The sequence below is a fragment of the Nothobranchius furzeri genome, chromosome 10, assembly GCF_043380555.1.
Source record: "Nothobranchius furzeri strain GRZ-AD chromosome 10, NfurGRZ-RIMD1, whole genome shotgun sequence".
NCBI classification, from domain to species: domain Eukaryota; kingdom Metazoa; phylum Chordata; class Actinopteri; order Cyprinodontiformes; family Nothobranchiidae; genus Nothobranchius; species Nothobranchius furzeri.
Genome location: NC_091750.1, coordinates 27079857 through 27107200, shown reverse-complemented (window position 1 = coordinate 27107200; position 27344 = coordinate 27079857). Strand labels below are relative to the sequence as shown.

Genomic DNA, 27344 nt, shown 5'->3' with positions numbered 1-27344 from the left:
GAGGACCCAGAGGAAGATCAGACCCACCCCTCTGTTGCTTCCTTCCAATCAGAGCCAACCAGGAAGAAAATCAGCTTTGCTCAGCTAGTTAAAGAAGGCCGACGGTTCAACATCGACCTTGTTTCCAAGGTAAAGTCATCTGTGTCACTACATCATAAAATCCCATGCTTTCTACTGACAGGTGTTAAAAATGACTAAAATAAAATGCAGTCCTGTAACATCAGTTACAAGACAACTGAAGCTACAGTGATGTTCTGCTGAGCTGTGGTGGCCTCATGGAGGGGGCCATCGTCTAGCACACTGCTGCTAACCACTTAAACATTCTCCCTCTCCTGATTATAACTTTTTACTCTCTTTGACATTGAGTGTGCTACTACTAGTTTACCCGTTTAATTATAGATTCACTAGGATAAATACAATAAAGTTTATCTCTCACCAAATAGAATATTTACTAAGACATCACAATACCTGTATAACCATAGACACACTACTTGGTATTAGGGCTGCAACTAATGACTATTTTAATAGTCGACTAGTCACTGACAATTGAAACGATTAGTCGACTAATCGGATAAGTTTTCTTGAATTTAGCATGAGATTGCTTTTATTATGTGAAAAATGAGAACACAAGAAAGATGGGTAATTCAATGGAAAATGCATATTTTATAGAACTTTGCTGCTTATAGGCCAATTCATACTAAGAGTAAATAAAACTACCCTAACACCAATTAGGCCCAGTGCCCAGTCAGTACAGACATAAAAGCAAAAATAAAATAAAAATACTTTTGTCAGGCACAGTCGAGCATAACATTGAATCTCTGTTTTAAAAGCGAAAATACGTCTAAAAAATGTACATCCAAAACAAAATGTGTTGGCTTTCGTGTTATTTTAATCTTACACAGGTGAGTCAGACTCTGTTTCATTCAACTGTCCCACGTGCTGTCTCTTTAAGTGTTCATGCATCACCGAGGTGCTGCGTGATTCACAAGGACTGCTTTACAAATAATGCAGGTCATCTTTTTATTCGCCGAACCCAGGATAGAATGCTCCCAAACGTTAGATGTTTTAGTACGTGTAGCTGCAGTGTTGGACGCCGCCATTTCTGTTAATTGGCGCTTAGCAGAGAAGCTATTGCGCTTGTGCCACTCTCGGCAGAGATTGTAATGAAGTGAGATGCCTCACTTGGCCGGAAAAAACACGTCTGGTGACAACGTCGACAATGACAGTCATTGTCGACTATTTCTATTGTCGATATTTGCAGCCCTACTTGTGTGTGTGTGTGTGTGTGTGTGTGTGTGTGTGTGTGTGTGTGTGTGTGTGTGTGTGTGTGTGTGTGTGTGTGTGTGTGTGTGTGAGAGAAAGAGACGGCTTCAGTCAGAGAAGATGTTTACTCCACAGTATCTAGAATGATTGTACCTGATCAGTCAGAACGCTGCAGGAACAGCTGTTTTGTGCTCCTCTAATCACTTTGATTACTGATCGCAGGTGGAAGCTAGTAACCGTGGTCCGCTAAGGAAATGGTGGTCACCTCACCTGACTGAGCTTGAAAGTGTTGTTTGTGGGCGTGTCCTTTTTAATCTCAGTATTTCTCTTCTAGGTGGTATGGGTTGTTTTGGATAAGTGAAGCTGGTAGGAGGTTAGGCCGTAGAGCACGGGTGATTCTTTTCTACACCCATCATGTAAACATCATCATCACAACAACAAAAAACTTCCTCCCATCCATCTTTAAGGGTTTGTTGTGACTGAGCAGCAGGTTTCAGATGAGCTGATGATGTAATCGAATTAAACATGCTGCAATGTTGATGATGTTGAAATCAACTACCCTTCTCTTCTTCAGCTCATGTTCTCTCGTGGTTCACTGGTTGAACTGCTCATCAAATCAAATGTCAGCCGCTATGCAGAGTTCAAGAACGTCACCAGGATACTCACCTACCACCATGGCAACGTAGAACAGGTTTTACTTGTTTACTAATCTGTCTCCATCTCACACCCGACCATTTGGAATATGTTTGCTGTTTAACTTTTAACCTAGCATTACCACAGGCAGCAGGCTCCATCTTTGTTCGCTGCACTGCATGTCGTACTGGATGGTTCCTCTAGAGGTGCAGTACAGAACTCGGACCGGATAGAGAGCCAGATTTGTGGGTACAACCAAAACAAACATGGCATCTATGGAAGAGCTCCATTTTGAGATCACGGTAGAAAAGAAGACTGCCGCGGTATCATAGACAGGATGAAAGACCTCTAAACCAGAGACGGAGTGACCATGCGTCTCTTCCTACTGGATACTTGTCTGTTGCAGCCTGCAAATGCGTCACGTTAATTTCGGGTGACGTGCACAAACAACGCTTCAAATCAATGCAAGTTACGCAAGGCCGCCATTTTCAACACGTTGGTAAACAGCAAGTATATTCCAGCCATTACCTGTTCATTTCTCACCTGTCCGTCTTACTGGTCCATCCCTCGCTTGTCTACATCTCACCTGTTCAACAGGTGCCCTGCAGCAGAGCTGATGTGTTTGCAAGTCGTCAACTGTCAGTGGTTGAAAAGAGGAAGTTGATGCGTTTCCTGACTTCCTGTATGGAGGAGACAGAGGAGCAGCAAGGTGAGTGTCCACCTATGTTCCAGCTGCTGACATCATCAGAAACAAACAGGTGTTTAGTTTCAGGTACATGAATTATGGGCCATTCCCATCAGTACCGGGTCGGCCCGGGCCGGGTAGTGTAGGTTGTTTACATATCTGGGTAGCCTGGTATTTTTCCGGGCCAACCAAGGCTCATTCTCAGCCCTCTTCTCGAGGGGGTCTGCTTCAGGCCGACCAGGGCCAACACACCCACTGCTGACAGCAAATTCACACCTTCCATTAGAGCAAGCCTCTGATTGGTGGGTAGAATCAGCCCACATGGGCTTAAGGCAAGGATGTGTGGAATCAACCGGGCCAGGCTGGGGCTGACTGGGGCTGCCCGGCCCGGGCCGACCCGGTACAGATGGGAATGGCCTATTAGAAGTCCTCTCTGAGTGGTTGCATCTTGTTTGATCTCTGAGTCTGAAGCCACCCAGTAGGTCTGTGTTACTGAATCATCAAGACGCTTCACCCCAGGTTATTCTGGGTAATAAAGTCTTCTTTCTAGCCTACTACAGTCGACCATATTTGGAATTCCTGCACGACCAGCACCTTGGTGACAACCTGCAGCACTTCCTGCTTCATTCTATTGCCATGGCGTCACCGGACACTCCCACAGGGGAGGGGCTGGCATCCACACGTCACTTCCTACGCTGCCTGGGTCGCTATGGAAACACTCCCTTTCTGTTTCCTGTGTACGGGCTCGGAGAGATCCCCCAGTGTTTCTGCAGGTTGGTCTCTGTTACTAGCTGCAGTTCTGGTAAATGGTGCATGGCTTGTATTTGTACAGCACTGTAAAGGGTTAATTTACATCTAATTAATGACCTCATCAGACATGAGATTCCATAATGAATAGGGAGTCAATCTTGTGGACCTTTGGGTATTTAACCAGAAGATTGGAACTTTTTATTGCAGGGATTATGTAACACTTCGTATTAACTGAGAGACAAGAGAAGAGAGAGTCACCTTTAAAACGTTTAAGAAGATTTATTTCTAAACAATTTTAAAGAATTTTAAACAAGACTAACTCTAAACTCTAAGTGATGAATGGATCTGGTGTGAATGAGACGTGAGATGAATGGTGTGTGTGTGTGAGTGATGTTGTAATCAGAACTCTCGTATCCGGAGAAGCAAGTCTGAATGAAGTTGTGATGTTTTGCTCTTAAGCTATGATCGAAGATTCATAAACACATGAGACGCCATATTGTCGCTCCACACATACCCTTCAGGATGAGACCTCCGTACAGATCCAGACTGCCTGGTCCTCGAACCCCCCTTTCTGTACAGGAGCTGATGAAACAGCGTCAGCAGTACGACAGACTAGTCTTTGGATTGTCTCCAGGTAAAAAGAGACAGTTGGTTGACAGCGTCAGATGGACCTCCTTGGGGTCAGTGAGTTCAGCTTTTATTCTGAAAGGAACCGTTGCTTGGTTGGTAAAATGCAACAGATTTTATCCAGCTTGTCGGTTCTTTGCTTAAAAAGGAAGTCCGGGTGGCCGGTCCGATACTTCTCTTAGAATGCGGTGAACTCCAGAGAACCAGAGAACTGAACTAAGATGGCGTGGGACTGGTTTTATTAATCTGGATGTTTTGATTTCTGGTCGAATCAAAGTTGGCAGATGTATAAACACCACAGAGACTATGCCACGCTTCAGAAAGGAAGGTTCTGATTGGACCAGTGAAAGCAATGTGTCGTGCGTTTACATTACGTGTCATCAGAAAGTCTAGTGCAGCTAGATTAAAGTCATATTAGTTATTAAAGCATACTAATCATAACTGTCATCTCACAGATTGGTCAACATTATATTATTGACTAACACTTTGTTTGATTAGCTTTATTAAAAATAGAGTTCTTTGATTCATTAAAAGGAAAGAGTCCTTTATCTTCATTCTTCTCTTGAGCTGGAAAGCAAGCAGTTTAGAAGCAAATGCATGACCTTGAGGCAGTCTCATGCAGATTCGTTCTGTCAGAGGCATCTGTGTGGAGAGAGGGTAAATAAGCTTCGGTGGAATAGCTCCTCCATCACGTTACAGCACCTTCCTAGGGTTCTACAACCCCCCAAGGCGCTTTGCAACACAATCAGCCATTCACCCATTCACACGCTGGTGGTGTGAATGGGTGATGTAGCCACAGCTGCCCTGGGGCGCACTGACAGAGGCGAGGCTGCCGAGCACAGGCGCCACCAGTCCCTCTGACCACCACCAGCAGGCAGGGAGGGTTAAGTGTCTTGCCCAAGGACACAACAACAGCTTTCTCTGGTTGTAGCCGGGATCGAACCTGCAACCCTCTGATTACTGGTGTAACCAAGTGGCTACAGTCAAACCGGTTAGGCGCCGGCTATCCTAGCGGCCTCTCGTACACTCGATCCTCTGCATTCGACTGTTGACAAGTCCCACCTGTACGTGCACAGCTGCTCGAGTCCGTTCAGTCATTCATACACAGAATATTTGGTCACGCCGCGTCTAACCCACAGATTTTAAATTGAACAACTGAGGTGGAAAGGAAGATGACAGTATGAGTTAGTAGCGTTAATGATTAGCTACTTATTTATTAAATGATCAGTAAGATGTGATGTTCCATATAAATGTGTATGAGTCTGATTGGTCTTTGAAGGTTTAATCAGGAGACGTTAGTTTCTTTGACTATTTAGGTGTAACTTACCCAAAGGCCAGTATTTTCATCAAAATGAACAGAAATGACCTTTTGAGTTGCAGACACAAACACCCCGTCTGTCTGGCCTCCTAACAGGAAGCAAGGCCTCGTCGTCGCATAGAGGAGACATAATAATGCCTACCTGCCTTATCTGGCTGAGACCGTCTCCACTTTCACTCTGAATAAGTTCATCTTCCTTGAATCATAAATGACTTTTTAAAAGGTGATAAATGCATAAGTGCCATATAACCGTGTCTTGTTAAATCCCAGAGTGTGAATAATGTGTGCTTTATTCACTGATGGGTTGAAATGAATAATTTTCCTGTAATGATTCATTTCAGATCTTCAACCTACACCAGATCAGTGTTTGTTGATTTCATGTTGATCCATCCAACACATTATATTAAGATCATTATTAAGATTTAACATTTTTGCTTCACATAACTGTTATAACACTCCCTTCACACTGAAGCTTGGTTTATGCTCGACGCATTCACTTTCCGCTTGGTGATGCGGCTCGCGGATGGAACGCGCTTCACAACTCGCAGCGTTTATGGTTCGTGCGGCTCGTGTCTGCGGTGAGCCAATATTCTCCCAAACTGTAGGGGGCAGCATGGAGCTCTACGGCATGCATCCAACACTACACCATAGTAGAAGTAGAAATGACTGTTTACAACATGGCATTTCAGCATTTTTAGCAGCGTCCTCGTCTTTTCCGACAGTACGAGCTATTTCTCTCCGAGAATTATTAACAACATGTTGATCACGGTGATCTCTGAGAGCTGAATCATACAAATGTCTGTATTTACGAACCTCTGCCATGTTTTTCCGCGTCCGTCCCTCCGCGTGGTAAGAAATTTTCCGAGGTGCACGTTGCGGAAATTCTGGGCCGTGCGGAGGCGCGGTGGAGGGGCGCGGTTGTTAAAATGACGCAACTTTTCCGCGCGGAGCCGTGCGGACCTCGCGGACGCGTCAAGCATAAACCAACCTTAACGCCGGGGACACACTGGCCGCGGAAGCGCCGCGAAAATGGGATTGCCTTCATTCGGCGCCCTTCTTAAGCTATTCTGTAGACCACATGAGCCGCCGAAGCGCCGCGAATCGCCTCGCGCCGGTGCGCGCCGGCGCTCCAGCTCGCGCCGTGCAGCGATCATTTCGGTGTCGGCTCTATTTTTTTCGCGAGCCGCGGGTGACTCGCGTCAATTCTGGCAGGAAGTCAAACCTAGACATAAGAGGCAGGCCGGTAAAGTTAACAAAATAAAGCATTTCAAAATAAAATTACGCAATCAAATGTGTTCGTAATCAGACACTGCAGAAAAACCACACGAACACACACACACACACACATCGAACTTGTGTGCGTGTGTGACCGCGTTAAGGGGGGTGTGGTTTTGGGTGTCTTTTCACCGGAGCAAACAGGACAGAGAGGCAGAAAGTCTGAGGCAAGCAGTTAAGATGGATGACTTTAAATGAATTATGGAAGTTGAGAAACACAAGGAGCTGTACGACCCCCGAAAAACATGATTGTTTACGTACCCATTTCGGAAGAAACTGCTAAGATACAGCTGCAGAATTGGAGCGGGTTCCAAGAGATTCAACTGGCAGAAACAACTGGTACACACACACACACACACACACACACACACACACACACACACACACACACACACACACACACACACACACACACACACACACGTAGAGGAAAAGAGCTGAGAAAAGGCAGAGAGGAAACGGAGGACACCAAGTGTTTAAAAGAAAAACTACAGCTGAGCCGAGGCGCGTCTGATCTGAACTGAGGAGCGGCGAGCAGCGGCCGAATTTCGTGAGCGATTCGCTTCTCGGCGCTTCCGCGGCCGGTGTGTCCCCGGCGTAACAGTTAACCTCTGAGTGAAAGAGTGACCTTCTGAGCCATTTTGGTAACGCCCTCTTAAACGTGTCAAATTCTGATTTGTCTATGTTTATAAACAGTAAAGTTAATAAAAGCTAGAACACTTCCTGGTCTAGCCAGTCTTCGCCGTTCACTAAATAACACCAATCGGGTGAACAAGCATTTTGAGACCATTCATTCTTTTGACCCCAAGGTCCAAGCCTCTCCGCAAAGCTTGCGAGTGATCGCAGACACACTCAACACCTCAGACAGACGCCTAACCTGCAGGTCCTGGTTGCACGTCATGGCTGGACTAGAAATGTGAGTTCAAAGGGAACTCTTTGGGTTCCTGTGGTCTCGACGTCCAGTGAACATCACCACTCGGGCCGCTTTCGTCTGGACCGCCGATGGGCAACCGTCACACAAAGGTGTGCAGACTCTGCCCGATTGGGTCAGATGGTTTTAAATGTCTAGATTAGCAAACGCAGCCAATCTGATTTTACAGCCCAGACGCCACAATCTCTCTCAGATACTTAAGAAAAGTTTTGCTAAAACATCTAGCTTCCATTCCATCATTCCATTCATACTTTGTCATGTGTAATAATTTTGTTTAGAAAAGAGAATTAAAGATTTTAGATACTGTGTGCTTGACTGTGTCTGGATTAATATGAAGTGTGTGTATGGTCCCTGAATAGTCAAAGAAACTTAAGTCTTCCTATTAAACATTCAAAGACCAATCAGATTCATATTTCATATTTATCTTACTGATCATTCAATAAATAAGTAGCTGGTTCAGGTAAACCAAAATAAAATACTAATGTTTAAAGTCCAGAGGAGGGAGGAAGGCTTTATAGCAGGGGTATTCAATTCTAGTCCTGGATGGCTGTTATCCAGCACGTTTTAGTTGTTTCCCTGCTCCAACACACTTGAATCAGTGGTTGAATTACCAGTGCAGCAGCTCTGCAGAAGCCTGTTAATTATCTGCTGACTGAAATCAGGTGTGTTGAAACAGAGTTAAAACTAAAACGTGCTGGAAACCGGCCCTCCAGGCCCAGAAGTAAATACCCCTGCTTTATAGGCGCAGAGAACTCCCGTCATGATCCTGGAGACGGCACGAGGAGATGACATGAGTGTGCCCTCCAGGATCACACCAACACCACCTGACCACACGGAGGCATGTGTAAGAAAGAAAAACTGGTGATGTATGAGATCTAAACAAAAACTACGAACAAAATCAATTTTACAGTTGTTTAACCTGCTGAGCATCGCCTCCCCAAAGAGCTGCACAAAGGTGCAACTGGCTCAGAACCAGGGTGCTCCGTTATGCAGGTGGTCACCTCCTCCTGCTGACACCCGAGGATTACCTACAACAAAGGGAAAACTGATATCAATAAGGAAATAATTAAATCAGAGCTAAAAGTTTAATTTTAGTGTGACGTTTGAGATTGTGGGAAATAAATGTGGACATGGTTTTTTATTGTGGGGTCAGTACCTTGGGCGTTTCTCTGTAGCAACATTTTGTCTGGCTGACAATGAAGTAGAAAAGTCACCAGTTGATGCAGAGTTAGACTACATTACTCCAGCTAAGCTAAATGTAGCTAAACTAGACACTAGTCAGTTAAAATTGGTCCTCAGTGCTGACAAGCAGGGGCGGATTAAGGACTTAAGAACATCCGGGGCTTAACACACAATTACACACACACACGTGACACGCACTAGTCAACATCATATATATTTGTCTATATAATTTTTAATCTGAAGCTACATATGAAGCATTTTCAGGGCAGAGTATTGTTCCTGTTAGTGTTTAGTGTGAGATGATAGTAAATATTCCCGTTCTTTCTCCAACAACTTTACCTGATAAGCTAACTTTAGGCAAACCAGCAGCACAACAAATATTTTCTAATAAGACTCACAAACCTGAGTCAACACCAGTCTCATCAAAGCTGGGGTTCTGTCGCCGTACTTTTGGTCTAAAAAACGTCCTTATGTCCATCTTCACTCATGCGTTTCAGGCAGAGAGCGTAGAAGAAGCCGGCTGCTGAAGGGCTTCTTCTTCAGTGGTGGAGGCTCAGGCAGGCTGTATACAAACTACTGCCAGCTGCGCCCTCTCTGTTGGACTTTGGTACTGCATGTTACTTCCACGATTTAGATCCGGGGCTTTCCATAAAACATCCGGGGCTTGAGCCCAAGTAGCCGGGCCTAACGCCGCCCCTGCTGACAAGCCTGAGCTAATGTTGTTTTCTAACACTAAACAAGACTTCTAAGGATGCCCTCAGTGACCACTGTTGAGGGAAACCTGGAGGTGGTCCACCTTGGTGCCTGACTCCGTGACTCCCTCTCCTTCAAGCCCACGTAGATAATCTTATGAAGAAACAAACTCAGACTGGGCTTCTTTTTCTAAATAAACAGTTTTTCTTTGAGGCAACAAAACGACTAGTTACTGCAACATTTCTGTCTATTCTGGATTATGGAGACCTTTTGTACATGAATGCCTCAGCACAGTGTCTTGGTAAGACTGATGTGGTCGTCATGCCTAGCTGAGGTGTATTACTAACTGTAGACCACTGACCCATCATGGTGAGTTTTGTTCTCCAGTGGGACGACCTTCTTTATCCACCAGGAGGTTGGGACGTTGGTACACCTTCATTTAAGAGGCCATGCTTGGATTACTACTTGGGCTGTGTGGCGGTGCCGTTGTTAGCACTGTTGACTCACAGCAAGAAGGTTGCAGGTTCGAAACTCGGCTGTGGCCTTTCTGCGTGGAGTTGCGTGTTCTCCCCGTGCATGCTTGGGTTTCCTCTGAGTACTCTGGTTTACCCCACTGATCACAACATGCCCTATAGGTTAACTGTTGTACACCGCTTTGGATGAAAGCGTCTGCCACATAAATAAAAACTTAATCCCACGGAGAAGTGTAACTTCTCACAGTCTGCGTACAGCAATCAGCTGTTACTCTGTGTTCTGTTTGCTCGCACTGCACTGGGCTACAGGGCTTTGTTCACTACTCCTCCTGCATGGAGCAGGCTGCAGGATCACTGGACATTAACCCAGTTTATCTCCTTGACTACATTTAAAACCAGACTGAGAACCCTTGAGACGGATTCCCTGTCTTGTAACTGCCTTCTGTAATCTAGTACATAACATGTCTGTGTAACTGTAACTCTTGCTGCCTCTTGGCCAGGACTCCCTTGAAAATGAGGTTTTTAATCTCAAATGGACCTTCCTGGTTAAATAAAGAATGAATATTAAAAAAATAATAATAATTAGGGAGTGTCACTGGAAGCTAGCTGCTTTACGTAGGATGATGCAGAGTGTACAGGTGTGTATGTCACCTCTCCATCTTCCCTCCAGCCTACGCTGACTCGTTGCTGGTTTGTTTGTTGTTACAGGATGAGTGCTGTGTTTGGGGGGGTCTACTGTCTGAGACACTCTGTCCAATGTCTGATCGTAGACAAAGACACCAACAGGTACGATGTCATTCTTTAGTGAGGAAGTTTTCCATCAATGGCTGTTTCTAACCTCCACTATGAAAAGCTGCTCTACCCTTTGTGCCTTCAGGTCTGTGCCTTCTCACATTCAAGTGTGCCTCTAAACAAAAGTCCAGCTACTGATTAGAAACTCTTTCGACATCATTTTTCTGTATTTAAAGCCTTCAAATCAGATCTTAAGGGTTCGTCCAGGATCAAGGTGTCAGGAGTTAAAGTCTGCGACAGGTGTTTAAAGTCAGTTACAGGTGTGTAGAGTCTGCAAAGGAAAGCAGGTGGTATAGGCAGCCTAAGTCACGCCCACCTACTTCCGGATCACGGGTCCCCGGAAGAAAGAAAAAATGAATGCAAGTAAACGGGACTAAAAACTCTATTTTCTAATTCCACTTGTTTTGTGCCATGGATTTCACACATGATGTCCACGAATTTTAAAGAAAATTTTTAATACCAAGAATGCGCTTATTTTCAAACGGGGGGAAACGTTATTTTAGGTTTCTTGTGAAAATACGTCCAGGACTACAAACGCGCATCTCGAAGGTGACGTAATCAAACCAGACACGGAGAAAACTGAGGGAAAAGGGCTGTATGTTCAGCAAACTTCCCACAGGAGGAAAGAACACCCATAAATCTGGTCATGTGGTAAGCAGCAGCTACGCTGGGGGGAGGAGCTTATATGGTGACGTCACATATGCGACGTGCCGATTTCTGGTGTGTAGTCATGCTAATTACGAACTTTTACAAGCTGATAAACCTCAAAGAACATGACTGGCATGGTCAAAACACCCATCGTTAGTTTTCATTTAAATGGCAGCACAACATGCGTGATCCAGGGCGTAAGGCAAAGCGGGTTCGAAAATAGCGTTTTTAGCCCCGTTGGCTTGCTTGAATTTTTTCGTTCTTCCGGGGACCCGTGAACCGACCGGGAAGGGAGGAGACTTAGGCTCCCTACGGTGAAAGACAACAATCTTAGTACAACTATAAAATCGATATAGCGGTATAGGTACAGTATCATATCTGTTTCTAAATACATCCTGATATGAAGATAACATCACCCAGCCCTAGTTGTAATAACTTGACCCGTACTGCAGTCCTGGAAAGGTCCCGGAAAATCATGTCAAAAAGAGTGGGAACCCCGAGCACAGTGGCGGTTCAACATCGAATTACTCCCCGGGCGAGGCCCCCTTTGAGCGCCCCCCCCCCCCCCCCCTACCGCCCTCCCCACCACCCCACCTGCACGAACACACACGTTTTCCATAAACAGACATGTTTTATTAGAACGACTATTGAACATTCATTTTTCTAAGTTGCACATATTTACATTAATTACTATGAAGTTGTCAGAATGTAAAGCAATATACATTATATACTGTATCAAAATATATAGAATCAAATATACAAAAACAAACAATAACTAAATATTAAGAATATATGAACATAATAGATAATAAATATTCTAAATAGCAAAAATATTTCACACATAACAAACTAAAGATAATCACTACAGCATTGCACTTAGAATAGAAAACACAAACTAAAATTAAAACCTAACCTTGATGCAACGTCATCAATAATGTCATCATATGAAATCTGCTCCCCTACTGAGTGATTGATACTAATCAGAGCCAGGTTAGTGAGCCGCCCCTGAAACATAGGTGACCTCAGGTATGACTTGATCAAGTTTTGAAAAGCTCCTCTCAGCTGGAGCCACAGTGACTGGCAGAGCAGTCCAAAAGTTGGGGTGGATCTCCAATAGATCTTTATCATGATCCATAATATTTTAGAATTGCCTCTGAAATTGTAATTTAAACTGACATAAAAAACTGTAGACTACCAAAAATGCCAACTTTTACAGAACAAATCATGTAAAAAATAATCCGTGCAGCCATCTGCAATAAATAAACAGGATAGTTAGTGGTGACTGGGGTGTTTTCTTCTGCTTGTAGAGTTGTTTTATTTATTATTATGTGAACATGATTAACATGTGTTAGTTGTTGTTCAGGCAGGCCACAGGCTGCAGCGAGCATTTAACAAATCCTAGTTTGAATCAGTAAAAAACGATTCAAGGACTTTTTTCGAACCATTTGAATATTCGTTTCAATATTTCAGCCCTATTAGCTCTGTTAGCAATTAGTTGACCGCATTTAACCGTTAAAATCCCAGTTAACTGGTTCAAAAAATGTAAAACATGCATCATGAGAGCTACATACCTTTATCTTCCCCCCCCCCCCCCGAATGGGGCACCTGGTGGTTTTAGCCTTTTTATGTTCATCTCTTCTGTTTGGCTCCTGACTCAGTAAGTTTCCTTTAGTCAGGACTAAACTATTTGACCTTGATGGGGGGGGTGACCACAAAATCGTTTTGTTTTTCCTTTTTTTATTCGGCCATTTCACACAATTCAGAGAAACCTGAAAGAATGATAGGCCTGTGTTTATGATATTATGAATGAAATATGGAAGAACATCTAGATGTGATGGACTTTAGCCATGTTAATACAGTTGATTCAGCCCCTGCACGCTCATTTCATTTGGGAAAGACGCAGAGGTGAATTCCCCCGCCGCACCCCTCCCCTTCCTGTTCTTCATAGACACACGGTGCACGTGAACGTTCTCAGTCAGCATGAGCGCCTGCAGCTGCAGGGGGCGCCAGTTTGCTGTTTCCAATCCAGACACTGTCATTTGACAGATAATAGAAAACCTCGGTGCGGCGCAGATTTCCTTTTTTTTTTTTTTTTTTTTACTCCGCGCTTGTGCGCCCCTTTTGTGTCATGAAAAAATGCCGCCCCGGGCAACTGCCCTGTCTGCCCGTGCCTAAAACCGCTACTGCCCGAGCATGTGACAGGTGGTGTTGAGTCTGTCCGGGTGTCGGTCTCACCGGACCGCCACACTTCCCTGGGTTCTCCACTCATCACACACTCACGTATTCAGCACCAGAACACCACTGGTGTGAGAGGTTCTCCGACCCGATGTTCTTCTGTTTTCAGATGTAAGGCTGTGGTTGACAGTCGAGGACAGAGAATTAACTGCAGTCATTTTGTGATGGAGGACGGGTACTTGGTTGGAGACAGAAAGAAGATGGACACGTCCCTCAGGTTACAGCTTGACAATCATGAATGTGGCCCCGCCCCCAGAGGAGGTGTTGCCACTGATGAAGAGAACAGAAGATGAATGTTAATGTTTGTGTCCAGGTTCCTGAGCAGAGCAGTTCTTATCACTGACGCATCGGTTCTGCCCGGAGAGTCGGACCAGCAGGTAAATCCACCTGAGTCAGATTGAGGTGTGGTGTGTACTCTGAGTTAGCCCCATTATGCTGCAGCTTTACCTGCGGTAGCAAGAAGAGACCGGTTTCAGCTGATAAAGCTAATGACCAGCTGAACAGGTAGACCTTAGTTCAATTCAGTTTATTTCTAAAGCGCCACATCAGGACCAGAGTCGTCTCAAGGACCTTCATGCAGTAAACAATACAGGTCTGGGGTCTCATTTATCAAACATGGCGTAGAATCCTTACTAAAACCGTACTTAAGCTCAGCAAAAAAAAAAAAGAACGTACGCCAAGTAGGTTTGTGATCTATCCAACATGGAGTACGCACAGCTGCACACAATCTCCGCTTCATAAATCAGAAACTATCTAGAATGTTTCTCAGCTGCATTTCAGTCACATCCCGCCCTCACCACGCCCACTTACTGCCATATATAGTCAATGCAATTGCCTTGTGGATATCATGCTTATACATAAGCCGGCTGTTGCAGCATTTCAATCACAACCGCAGATCAAGGAAGCGCTATTTCACGAGCAGAAATTGAGGTACCTGTGGGTGAGGTGGAGAAATGAAAGGAAGTGCTTTTGCAAAACAAATAAGAGAAAATCCACGGAGTGGCGCAGCGTTGCTGAAGCCGTCAATGCTGAGTTCTTCAGAGAGATCTGTGGCGGATATAAAAAAGTGATCTGATCAGGATTCGATCCCCAGACTCCCAGGTGAAAGTCATGTGCGCTAACCAGTCACCCAAACGGACATCTCCCTTGTCCAAGTAGCCAGGGCGCGTGATCAATCGGGTCTCAGTGACAGGACACACACTGTCACAGACGCATGGCATTCTGTCTCAATCTGTCCCCCTGCTGATTTTCTGCATTCCGTATTCTGTGCTTCAGGCTGTGTGTGTGTGTGTGTGCACGTGTGTGGGGTCTTGTTCTGTGTGAAAACCAAGCAGTACATGTGATAATGCTGCAGGATTACATAATTGTATCTTCTCAGCAGCAGCACTGCAGGTGCTCTCCATGTTCAAAATGCGCGTAAGCCAGGTCCTTAGTCAACTTATAGTTGTGCACATTTTTCCGCTAAGTTTTCTTTCATAAATCCCAAAGTTTGTGTGGAAAGCTGCTTACGCAGTTTTCCGACTCCGTTTTGTGCGTAAGCAAGCTTGATAAATGAGGCCCCAGTTCATTAAGCCAATCAGTAACAAGTTTCCTGTATAAGGAACCCAGCAGGTTGCAGGTTACTAAGCAAGCATGCAGCGACAGTGGAGAGGAAAACTCCTTTTTACAGGAAGAAACCTTCAGAAGATCAGAATATAGTGAGCGTTAGCAAAGAATTCAGACACCACTCCTTCTCTTCTTAGAGAGGTTATATTTCTTAATGAGAAGTAAAATGTCAAGCATTTCTGTAAAGTGAATATATTAACCATTAATAACATGATAATATTAATATGTGAATATTCTGATAGATTAATGTTATTTAATTCAACAAATAGACTAATCTGGTGTAATTTAAGATCTGGATTATTAGAATCTTAACCTATCATTACTGTAGAGCATTCACAAATATTCAAACACTTTAGATTTAAAAGCATATTGTAGGTACCACAGCATATGATCATAACAGCTTGAAGAGATCAAGTCGTTTTATGAGCCAGAAAAGATGACTTTATTAAAATAACAGATAAGAAGTCTTGTCTTCTGCAGCGTCCTGATGTCTTGTGATATAACACAGGATAATTTATGGATATTGGGTCATGATCATAGATTCCATATCGACACTTTGGTGTCAGATTGACCATTTAAGTATGGCCTGTAAGTTAGAAGGTTAATTTCTAGTCATTTTGATGAAATACACGGCCTTTTGTTACAATACAAGGATACAAACTTCACAACACTCTCACGGTGTAAAAGTTCAGCACATATGTTTGGTTACATTTTTGCATCTGCGCCTACAGTGTGAGGGAAAGGGGCAATGCAATGCTGCCTTCAGGGTATCTCTAGGCTCCTCAGTAGCAGCGACAGACAGCTGGTTTGACCGGCTCTGAGAGGCGCTAATCAGCATTTGCAGATCACATTTTTTAACGGACGTAGGCTGCAGATTCTTCTTCCAGTCGGCGGACTGGGCATCGAAGCTAGGAATCGAAACTTAAAACTTTGAACGATTCCAGGAAATACGGACAGTCAGTTAGTGCTAAACTAACTAGCATCAGAAGCAAACATGTTTCAAGCCAAGTACTAGAATGCCTAATGAGTTTGATGGCCACTCGATAAATACATTTGAAAGGCAAAATCAACTTTGCATGTCCTTTCTTCTAAAGATGAGACTTTATTTCAACATAAGGCTACCTGGAGCACAGCACTGTTAAGTGGGCTGGCTTAAGGTGTGTTGGGGTCCTTCGGGTCCTTTCTTCAGTTTAGTAGTGGCGGCAGTTGGCCACAGAGGTGCCTGATTTTTTTTTATTATCAGCTTTTAAAAATAATTTCGGCCGATATAGAAAAAATTGAATATATTGGCTGTCCGATATATCAGTCGGCCTCAAATACCAAGTAGTGTTTCTATGTCTACATTGTGATTTCTTAGTGGATATTCTATTTTATGAGAAATTAACTTACTTTTTCTTTATCTTAGTGATTCTATAATTAATTCGACAGGTGAACTAGTAGTAGCCCATTCCAAGTCAAAGAGAGTAAAATGTTGGTCCAAAGATGAGAACTTCAGTCTTGTCATGATTTAAAAGCAGAAAGTTTAGAGTCAACCAATTTTTTATGTCTTCGAGACAAGCCTGTAATCTAAATAATCGATTAGGTTCATCAGGGTTGATGGATAGATATAACTGAGTATCATCAGCATAACAGTGGAAGTTTATCCCATGCTTTCTAATGATTTTACCAATCGGAAGCATATATATAGTAAAAGAATTGGTCCAAGCACTGAACCCTGTGGTACTCCACAAGTAACCCTAGAGTATGAAGATCTGCCATGTACATTTACAAAATGAAATCTATCCGACAGGTAGGATTTAAACCAGCCTAGCGCTGTTCGTTTGTTCCTTACAACATGTTCAAGTGCTCCTCCTTGAACTGTCACCTTATCGTGGTGGAGGAGTTTGAGTGCCCTAATGATCCTAGGAGCTATGTTTTCTGGGGCACTTTGTGCCCCTGGTAGGGTCTCCCATGACAAATTGGTCTTAGGTGAAGGGTGAGACATAGAACGGTTCAGAGGATCTGTCATGAATATGCAAACAAAGAGTCTGAGTACCCGGCCCGGAGGGTTACCTGGGTCCCACCCTGGAGCCAGGCCTGGGGTTGTGGGCCGTGAGCGAGCGCCTGGTGGCTGGGCTTTCGCCCATGGGGCCCGGCCGGGCCCAGCCCGAACCGGATACATGGGCTCATCCAACTGTGGACCCACCACCCGCAGGAGGAACATGAAGGGTCCGTTTCAGTGTGGACTGGATGGCAGACCGAGGCGGAAGCCTTGGCGGTCCGATCCACGGACAACAAAACTGGTTTTTGGGACATGGAACGTCACCTCGCTGGCGGGGAAGGAGCAGGAGCTGGTGGCAGAGGTTGAGAGGTACCGATTAGATATAGTCTGACTCACCTCGACACATAGCATTGGCTCTTGAACCCAAGTCCTTGAGAGGGGTTGGACACTCTCCTTTACTGGAGTTGCTCCGGGTGAGAGGCGGAGGGCTGGGGTTGGCTTTTTGTTAGCCCCAAAACGCTCTGCCTGTGTGTTGGGGATAGCTTCGCTGCGCCTTCGAGTCGGCGAACGGGTCCTGACTGTTTGTGTTTATGGGCCAAATATCAGTTCAGAGTACCCACCCTTTTTGGAGTCCCTGGGACGAGTGCTAGATAGTGCTCCATCAGGGGACTCCATTGTCCTGCTGGGGGACTTCAATGCTCACGTGGGCAATGACAGCATGACCTGGAGGGGTGTGATTGGGAGGAACAGCCCGCCTGATCTGAACTCAAGTGGTGTTTCGTTACTGGACTTCTGTGCAAGCCACAGTTTGGCCATAACAAACACCATGTTCGAACATAAGGATTCCCATCGGTATACTTGGTACCAGAGCAGCCTAGGTCGCAGGTCGATGATAGACTTCGTAGTCGTATCATCTGACCTGCGGCCGTATGTTTTGGACACCCGAGTGAAGAGAGGAGTGGAGCTGTCAACTGACCACCACCTGGTGGTGAGTTGGATCAGATGGCAGGAGAAGATGCCGCATAGACCTGACAGACCCAAATGCGTAATGAGGGTCTACTGGGAATGCCTGGCAGAAGAACCTGTCAAGACGGTCTTCAACTCCCACCTCCGGCAGAGCTTTGACCGCGTTAGAGCAGTGGGGGACATTGACTCTGAGTGGGCCTTGTTCCACTCTGCGATTGTTGAGGCGGCTGTTGCTAGCTGTGGTCGCATGGTGGCCGGTGCCAGTCGTGGTGGCAACCCCCGTACCCGCTAGTGGACACCAGAGGTTCAGGGAGCCGTCAGGCTGAAGAAGGAGGCCTACAGGGCGTGGCTGGTCTGTGGGTCCCCGGAGGCAGCAGATAGGTACCGGATAGCCAAGCGGGGTGCAGCAGTGGCAGTTGCCGAGGTAAAATCTCGATCGGCTCCAAAGAGGTTCTGGCCAACTGTCTGGCGCCTCAGGAGAGGAAGGCAGCAACTCGCTCACACTGTTTACAGTGGGGATGGGGAGCTGCTGACGTCAACTGGGGCTATAGTTGGACGGTGGAAGGAATACTTTGAGGAGCTCCTCAATCCCACCTACGCGCATTCCGAGGAGGAACCAGAGCTGGGAGACCTGGGGATGGACTGTCCAATCTCGGGGCAGAAGTTGCTGAGGTAGTCAAACAACTACACAGCGGCGGAGCCCCGGGGACGGATGAGATTCGTCCTGGGTATCTCGAGGCTATGGATGTTCTAGGGCTGTTGTGGTTGACACATCTCTGCAACATTGCGTGGTCATCGGGGCAGTTCCTGTGGAGTGGCAGACCGGGGTGGTGGTCCCCATCTTTAAGAAGGGTGACCTGAGGGTGTGTTCCATCTACAGGGGGATCACACTCCTCAGCCTCCCTGGAAAGGTCTACTCCAAGGCACTCGAGGAGGGTCCGATTGATAGTCGAATCTCAGATTGAGGAGGAGCAATGTGGTTTTCTTCCTGGCCGTGGAACTGTGGACCAGCTCTATACCCTTGCAAGGGTGATGGAGGTGACATGGGAGTTTGCACAACCAATCCACATGTGTTTTGTGGATTTGGAGAAGGCTTATGACCGTGTCCCCAGGGTCACCCTGTGGGGGACGCTCCAGGAGTATGGGGTGGGTGGCTTTCTGTTAAGGGCCATTCAGTCCCTTTACCAGAGGAGCGCGAGTTTGGTCCGCATAGCCGGTAGTGAGTCGAACCTGTTCCCGGTGAGGGTTGGACTCCACCAGGGCTGCCCTTTGTCACCGGTTCTGTTCATTACCTTTATGGACAGAATTTCTAGGCGCAGCCGTGGTGTGGAGTGTGTCGAGTTTGGTGGCAGGAGAATGTCATCTCTACTTTTTGCAGATGATGTGGACCTCCTGGCTTCATCCAGCTCTGACCTTCAACTCTTGCTGGGTAGGTTCGCGGCTGAGTGTGAAGCGGCTGGGATGAGGATCAGCACCTCCAAATCTGAGACCATGGTTCTCGACCGGAAAAGGGTGGCTTGCCAACTCCGGGTCGGGAGAGAGGTCCTTCCTCAAGTGGAGGAGTTTAAGTATCTCGGGGTCTTGTTCACGAGTGAGGGTAGGAGCGATCGAGAGATCGACAGGTGGATTGATTCAGCGTCTGCAGTGATGCGGACACTGAGACGATCTGTCGTGGTGAAGAGGGAGCTGAGCCAGAAAGCCAGGCTCTCGATTTACCGGTCGATCTACGTTCAAATCCTCACCTATACTCATGAGCTTTGGGTAATGACCGAAAGAACGAGGTCACGGATACAAGCGGCCGAAATGAGTTTCCTCCTTAGGGTGGCCGGGCTCAGCCTTAGAGATTGGGTGAGGAGCTCGGACATTCGGGAGGGACTCGGAGTAGAACCGCTGCTCCTCCGGATCGAAAGGAGTCAGCTGAGGTGGTTTGGGCATCTGGTCAGGATGCCTCCTGGACGCCTCCCTGGGGAGGTGTTTCGGGCATGTCCTGCTGGCAGGAGGCCCCCGGGTCAACCCAGGACATGTTGGAGAGGTTATATCTCCAATCTGGTCCGGGAACGCCTTGGTGGAGGTGGCCGGGGAGAGGACGGTCTGGAGCTCCCTAGTTGGGATGCTGCCCCCGTGACCCGGATAAGCGGAGGAAGACGACGACGATGTTCAAGCCTTTCTAAAAGATCATTGTGATCTACTGTGTCAAAGGCAGCACTGAGATCTAACAAGACTAGAACAGACAGAAGATTCTTATCTGAGGCCATGAGAATATCATTTGTAACTTTCACTAACGCAGTTTTAGTGCTGTGATACTCTCTAAAACCAGACTGAAATTCCTCAAACAGATCATTAGTGTTTAAATGCTCACATACTTGGATGGCCACTGTTTTCTCAGTTTGGATAAAAATGGAAGGTTAGATATTGGTCTATAATTCATTGGGTCATCTGGATCCAGAGAAGGCTTCTTAAGTAAAGGTTTGATTTCAGCAACCTTAAAATCCTGTGGTATGTATCCATCTACTAAGGATAGATTCATTATATCTAGAATGGGGGCAGTAACCAAAGGAAATGCATCTTTAAATAATTTGGTTGGGATTGGATCTAAAATGCAAGTTGAAGGTTTAGATGAAGCTAATATTTTTGATAACTCTGAAAGCTCAACTGGATCAAAACGGTTCAAGCACAGATGATGTTCTACAGTCACCTCTGATGCTGCCTCACTTACTGAGGAAGAAGAAATCGCATTAGGGAGGATGCTAAAGATTTTGTTTCTAATAGAATTAATTGTACTTGTAAAAAATCCCATGAAGTCATTGCTGCTGAGGATTAAGGGAATAGATGGCTCAGAGCTATGATTCTGTGTAAGTTTAGCAACTGTACTGAAAAGAAATTTAGGATTATGCTTATTCTCCTCAATTAGTGCTGAAAAATAAGCAGTTCTAGCTTGTTGAAGCTTAGTTTTATAAAGCACAAGACTATTTTTCCAGGATAAGTAGGACTCCTCCTGTTGTGTAGAGAGCCAATTTTCAAGAGTTTTGTTTTAAAGTTTGTAAACGAAAATTAAACCAGGGAGCTAACTTCCTGTCCCTAATTACCTTCTTTTTTAAAGGGGCAACATCATCTAATGCCACACGTAAAGAAGTAACACTATGAACTAAAGCATCAATTTTTGAAGGGTTAGAAATGAAAATATTGCCCTCTGCTATGTTTCTCTGACATGCTGAGGACAGTAAAGATGGAACAGTTGATTTAAATGATGCAACTGCGTTGTCAGATAGAGACAGACTATAGTGAAATTTACTTTCATGTCTCGAGAACTCAGCTATAAAAAACTCAAAGGTTATCAGAAAGTGGTCCGAGAGGACTGGATTATGTGGAAATATTATTTCCTCACACTCTATTCCATAAGTCAGCACAAGGTCTAATGCATGACGGCAAGAGTGGGTGGAGCTATGTATTCTTTGGGTAAAACCAATTGAGTCTCAGATATTACTAAAGGCTACATTGAGGCTATTGTTTTCAATGTCCATATGAATATTAAAATCCCCCACTACAATGACCTTATCAGTATTTAGCACCAAATCAGAGATCTGATCCAAAAACTCAGAGTAAGGGCCTGGTGGACGATATAAAACTACAAACAAGAGTGGTTTTACAGTTTTGCAATCTGGATTAGGAAAACTAAGAATAAGATGTTCAAACGAACTGTAGTTAATAATTGGTAAGAGATTGGTTAATAGGTCTGAATGAAAAATGGTTGCTACTCCTCCTCCTCGCCCTGTACTTGAAGCAATATGATGATTTAAATAATTCGAAGTAGTCGACTTGTTTAAGCTAACATAGTCCTCTTGCTGCAGCCAGGATTCTGTGAGAGAGCAAAGAGATCTGATTATCACAAATCAAGTCATTAACTAACAAAGTCTTAGAAAAATAGACCTAATGTTTAATAACCCACATTTAATTTTTCTAGTTTTCTCCTCAGTTGAATTTGTTCTAATATTTATGAGATTTCCATGATTTGCTTTATTAAGCCTGATATTTAATCTGTGTGGTTTTGTCCGTGGGCAGGACACTGTCTCTATGGTTTTGATCTTAGCCGGTGAATCGTGTCTCTGTAGGTCTCCATGGTAACGGTTCCTTCAACAGATGGCAGTCCGACAGTGAGAATGGTAGAATTGTGTTCATCCACGATGACCTGCATCCCAGGAACCTGTGAGTTTTACCTGATTACACACCTGTTGGAGCCCCTCCCCCCACCATGTGTAGATCGGCTGTCTCAGTAACCAATCAGATCTGTGACTGATGATCTTTAGCATCATCTGCGTTCCTACTTGATTCTGTAGCTCTCCACTAAATAACAGTAAATAAATGTTCAATTTTTTTTCAGTCACTAGATCCTGTTCCCATAGAAACCACATTTTTATCACCTACTCCCCATGTAGTTTAAGTGCTGAACTTTGACCCCTGACACCTAAGGGTGTGTGGGTGGAATTGTCTGTAGGTACTAATTCAAATTCAATTCAAGTTTATTTATATAGCGCCAAATCACGACAAGAGTCGTCTCAAGGCACTTCACATAATAAACATTCCAATTCAGGAGAGTTCATTAAGCCAATCAGAAATAAAGTTTCCTATATAAGGAACCCAGCAAATTGCATCAAGTCACTGACTAGTGTCAGAGTCTTTACAGCAATCCTCATACTAAGCAAGCATAAAGCGACAGTAGAGAGGAAAACTCCCTTTTAACAGGAAGAAACCTCCAGAGAATCCTGGCTCAGTGTAAGCAGCCATCCTCCACGACTCACTGGGGATGGAGAAGACAGAGCACACACACACACGCACGCACGCACACACACACACACACACACACTCACTAATCCCACCTGGCAACTCGACAAGCATGGTGCGTTGCCATGGAGACTGTCAGCTCATGCAGTGTTTACTCTGCAGATCTAGTTCATCTCACCTGTCAGTCAGTTGGTTCCGCCCATGATGACCTGTCACCAGTAATATCCAGGATGTTCCAGACAACAAAGCCAGATAACCACGGTAAAACACATCAGCTGTTTCTGATCTGTGTAAAAAATGGCTCCATCCCCTCCTTCACAAAACTCTTTCAAAGTAAAAGCCCCAGTCTCCTGTCTGTCCACAGACCAACGTCCCTTTGTCTTCTGGTGTCTTTACTTCAACATGGCTGACGGCACAGCACTTGAAGTCGAAGGTCACGACCTCCCGTCTAACGTGTACGTGTGTTCTGGCCCAGATGGAAACTTGGGATTTGAACGCACCATCGAACTGGTGAGACTCACCTGAGCCTGCAAGGCTCATTCTGTATGTTTATCTGCAGCAGCTGTGGAACTTTGTTCTGGAGGGTTTCTAACCAGCAGCTCATCAGGTAGAGCAAGTTAAGCAAACTGAGGGTTTTTGGTTTAATCCCTGCTCCTTCTTGGGAATTGTGTTGTGTCCTTGGGCAAGACATTTCACCGAGGTTAGCTGTTGGTGGTGGTCGAAGGGGCTGAAGGCACTAGGACAGCTGAATCTGAAGCTTGGTTTATGCTTGACGCTTGCGCTCCTCCCAAGATCTCCCTCCTACCTGTGGCTACAGTGGCTGAGCGCCATAGGGCTGCTCTCGCTGGGGAAACAGGATCCCAGCCCCCCCCCCCCCGTTTTTTTGAGGTGTTTTTTTTTTTGCATAGTAAAAGTAAATCTACGCCTGCCGGGAGTAAAGCCTGGTTTATGCTTCTCCGTCAGCTCCGCAAGGGACAGACACGCACGGATTGACGGAAGCGTTTTGCTCTCATACTTCTCCGTCTCCTGGAGAGCGTTGCAAAGCAATTCCCCAGCAGGACCACAGAGGGCGTAGCGCTGTTCTGTGGTATCCTGTCATGTATCGGTCCAAGATCGTGTGTTTATATTGTGTTTTTTGTGTATATAAGAGACTTTTAACACGGACATATTTGTCTCTCATTCTCCCACCTCTAAACCCACGTTTCCTGTCATTTCCGTCCACAAATAAAACGCTTGCTGCGCATCTTTTCACTCCTCCAGTCACGGGAGAATTAAACGTTCATATTTTTAGAGTTTTTTCGCGAGGTATTCTTCAAGCTTCTCTGTGTCTGCCGCTTGTCGTCCTCGGCTCTCTTTGCAGTGGCGGCGATGTAAACAACAGCGGCGTCCTGACCAATCACAAGCTTGCGTAATCCGTCTCGTTCGACGGATGTTTAAAAAAGTGGGCTCGACTCCGTACGTACTTGCGTGCCTGCCGGAGCCCTACGCAAGGACGGATAATGGCGTTGCGTGTCTCCGCACTGACGCAGACGGAGAAGCATAAATCAGGCTTAACTCTGGTATGCCTTTTTTTCCCTCCCCCAATTTATCCTTATGTGATCCCCTTTTCATCTAGTTAACGGTAGCGCGACTCTTGTTGCGAATGACCACAGTACCAATTCTTCTGTACTGAAACAATTGCCCCTCGGGGATGATTAAAGTTTTTTGAATTTGAATTTGAATTCACTTTCCGCTTGGTGATGCGGCTCGCGGATGGAACGCGCTTCACAACTCGCAGCGTTTATGGTTCATGCGGCTCGTCTCTGCGGTGAGCCAATATTCTCCCAAACTGTAGGGGGCAGCATGGAGCTCTACAGCATGCATCCAACACTACACCATAGTAGAAGTAGAAATTACTGTTTACAACATGGCATTCCAGCATTTTTAACAGTGTCCTCGTCTTTTCTGACAGTGCGAGCTATTTCTCTCCAAGAATTATTAACTACATGTTGATCACGGTGATCTCTGAGAGCTGAATCATACAAATGTCTGTATTTACCAACCTCTGCCATACTAGTTCTTGCCAGTCCGCCATGTTTTTCCACGTCCGACCGTCCGCGTGGTTAGAAAATTTCCTAGGTACGTGGTGCGGAAAGGTTGGGCCGTGCAGAGGCGCGGTGGAGGCGCGTGGTTGTTAAAATGACGCAACTTTTCCACGCAGACCTCGCGGACGCGTCAAGCATAAACCAAGCTTGATCCAGATGTTTCTGCTTCAACAAACCTGCATCAGTTGCCCAATCACCCATTCAGCATCAACTCTGTTAACTAAAACATGCTGGCCAAAACCTGGTGTATACATCTGTGTGAGCTCCGCTACGGAGGGACGCACACGGACAGGTTTTCACATGTGGACTTCTGTTCAGGCAGCGGAGCGTTGCTAAGCGGTTCTCCGCAGAGGGCATAGCACCGTTCTGTGGTATCCTGTCACAACACTCATGTATCACTAATGTGTTTATATATTTCACAGACTTTATTAAATGTGTCCTTAGTTCTCTTCACACGGTCGCCACCTCTAAACCACGTTTGCTCTGTATTTTGTACTCCGTCACTCACGGGTAAATAAGTGTTCTTATTTTCGGACTTTTTCCGTGATGTGTTCTTCTATCTGTTCTGGGTCTGCTGCTAAATATCTGTTTACTTTAACCGAGCTACAGCGGTGCTGGTGACGAATATACAGAAAGCGGCGTGCTGACCAATCACAAGCTTGCGGCCTTCGTCTCTCGACAGATGTTTAAAATTTTGAGCATGTCTCCGTCACCCTCTGTAAGCCTGTCGGAGAGCCCGTGCGCCGACGCATAAAACAGGCTTTAGCCCCAGCTACCGCAAACACCCTACCTGCATGTGATGTCACTAAAGTAGGTGGAGCTATATGTCCGCTGTAGTTTCCATGGAGCCTAAGCCACGCCCACCTGAATGGGAGTCTGTTATTTTCTGATCCTGTTTGATATGTGCCATGGATTTAACATCAGTGTTGATTTTACAAGACATTTTAATTTAGCTTGTCTTTTGATTAGAATGAATTTTAGTTTTAGTCACAATTTAATTTGTTCTAATGGTACTCTTAATTTAGTTGACTAAAATATACTCTAGTTTTTCTGATGCAACAGGGTTCAGCATCTAAAGGAAATGTTAACTACACCTAAGAAAGTTTACATTTCACACAACTAACTATGGCATTGAAACCTTCTGATTCTGTTTATAAGCTCACAACACACCAGGTATATCAACGCTGCCTTTGTTTACACGCCTAGCTGTCCTTTCATGCAACACCCAATACGGCATGAGAGAGACACCAACTGGACGCCTGACTCCCAGGACCGCCCCCAGGTTTTATCACCACGTGTGAGAATCCCAACATTAGGACATTTCTGCGGTACTTTGTGCAAAAGAAGATAAACAAGAGAGAAGCAAAAATAGGACGTGATAAAATAATAGAAAGTGGCTATACGTAGGGAAACGGCTGCTGTATACAAGTCAGTGTAGGTTCTGGTCGGAGCGAATCACAGGGCCACTTGCTTCTTGTTCGTCAGGAAGTCAGTGATCCATCTACAGATGGGGTCAGGAACGCTCATCTGGGACAGTTTGTCCTGGAGAAGGTCTGGAAGGATTGTGTTGAAGGCAGAGCTGAAGTCCACCAACAGGATCCTGGTGTAGGTATCCGGGGAGTCCAGATGCTGCAGGATGAAGTGGAGCCATGTTGATGGCATCATCTACAAAGTTGTTGGTTCTGTAGGCAACTGCAGCAGGTCCAGGAGGGGGGTTGTGAGGGAGAACCAGGTGCTCAGATGACTTCAATGACCACAGATGTTTCATGGAGACAGGAACTATGGTGGTGTTGAAGCAGGCGGGAACATGACACACGTCCAGTGAGGAGCTGAAAATGCCGTAAACTCTGGAGTCACACCTAACTGGTCCTTGTTAACTCTGGGAGTTTAGTCTGAGGCTTTGCTCCTTTATTCTTATAAAACCGGTTTATCCAAAACACGAAATTGGATGTGATTTCCTACGTTTAATTTAGGACGTGTGTAATTCGCCTGTTTCTGCCTTAAGAACTATGGAGGTCTACACTTAGGGAGAGCAGCAGAAACGTGTAAAACTTTGGTATTCTGGTCATTTCCTCACTCATTAAATCATTTTTATTGGGTTTAACATTAATATGATTTAACACTAGAGGGCAGCAGCCCGCACCTTCTTGACCAGGTTTACTCTGTCCTGTCTTTCAGGCCGAGTTAATCTTCAAGAAGATGCTACCTGAAGAGGAGTTCTGTCCTCCAGCTCCAAACCCAGAGGACATCATCTATGATGGAGAGCCGCCCTCCTCCACAGGAGGGGAAGAGGAACAAGAAGGGCCAGCAGATCAGGAGGAGCAACACGAGCCGGAACCTTTAAACTGAATTTTTGTCCTAATTTCTTTTTGTTAAATAATTTTCTGTATCAATAAAGTTTAATGGGAACAGAACAATGTCAGA

General features: G+C 45.4%; 1 protein-coding gene across 2 annotated transcripts in view; it reads left to right on the top strand.

The window, feature by feature from the left end:
- Positions 1-27342, top strand: part of chm (CHM Rab escort protein) — a 43502-nt gene extending 16160 nt beyond the window's left edge. For both annotated transcript variants that reach the window (XM_054731002.2, XM_054731005.2), the window contains 11 exons: positions 1-129; positions 1838-1954; positions 2494-2605; positions 3132-3354; positions 10539-10616; positions 13615-13722; positions 13819-13882; positions 22167-22260; positions 22999-23097; positions 23201-23346; positions 27099-27342. The exon at positions 1-129 is cut by the window's left edge and continues 68 nt beyond it. In XM_054731002.2, coding sequence (XP_054586977.2) covers positions 1-129; positions 1838-1954; positions 2494-2605; positions 3132-3354; positions 10539-10616; positions 13615-13722; positions 13819-13882; positions 22167-22260; positions 22999-23097; positions 23201-23346; positions 27099-27269 — 1341 coding nt within the window. In that variant the 3' untranslated portion in view covers positions 27270-27342. The remainder of the gene's footprint in view (positions 130-1837; positions 1955-2493; positions 2606-3131; positions 3355-10538; positions 10617-13614; positions 13723-13818; positions 13883-22166; positions 22261-22998; positions 23098-23200; positions 23347-27098) is intronic.
- Positions 27343-27344: the final 2 nt, after the last annotated feature.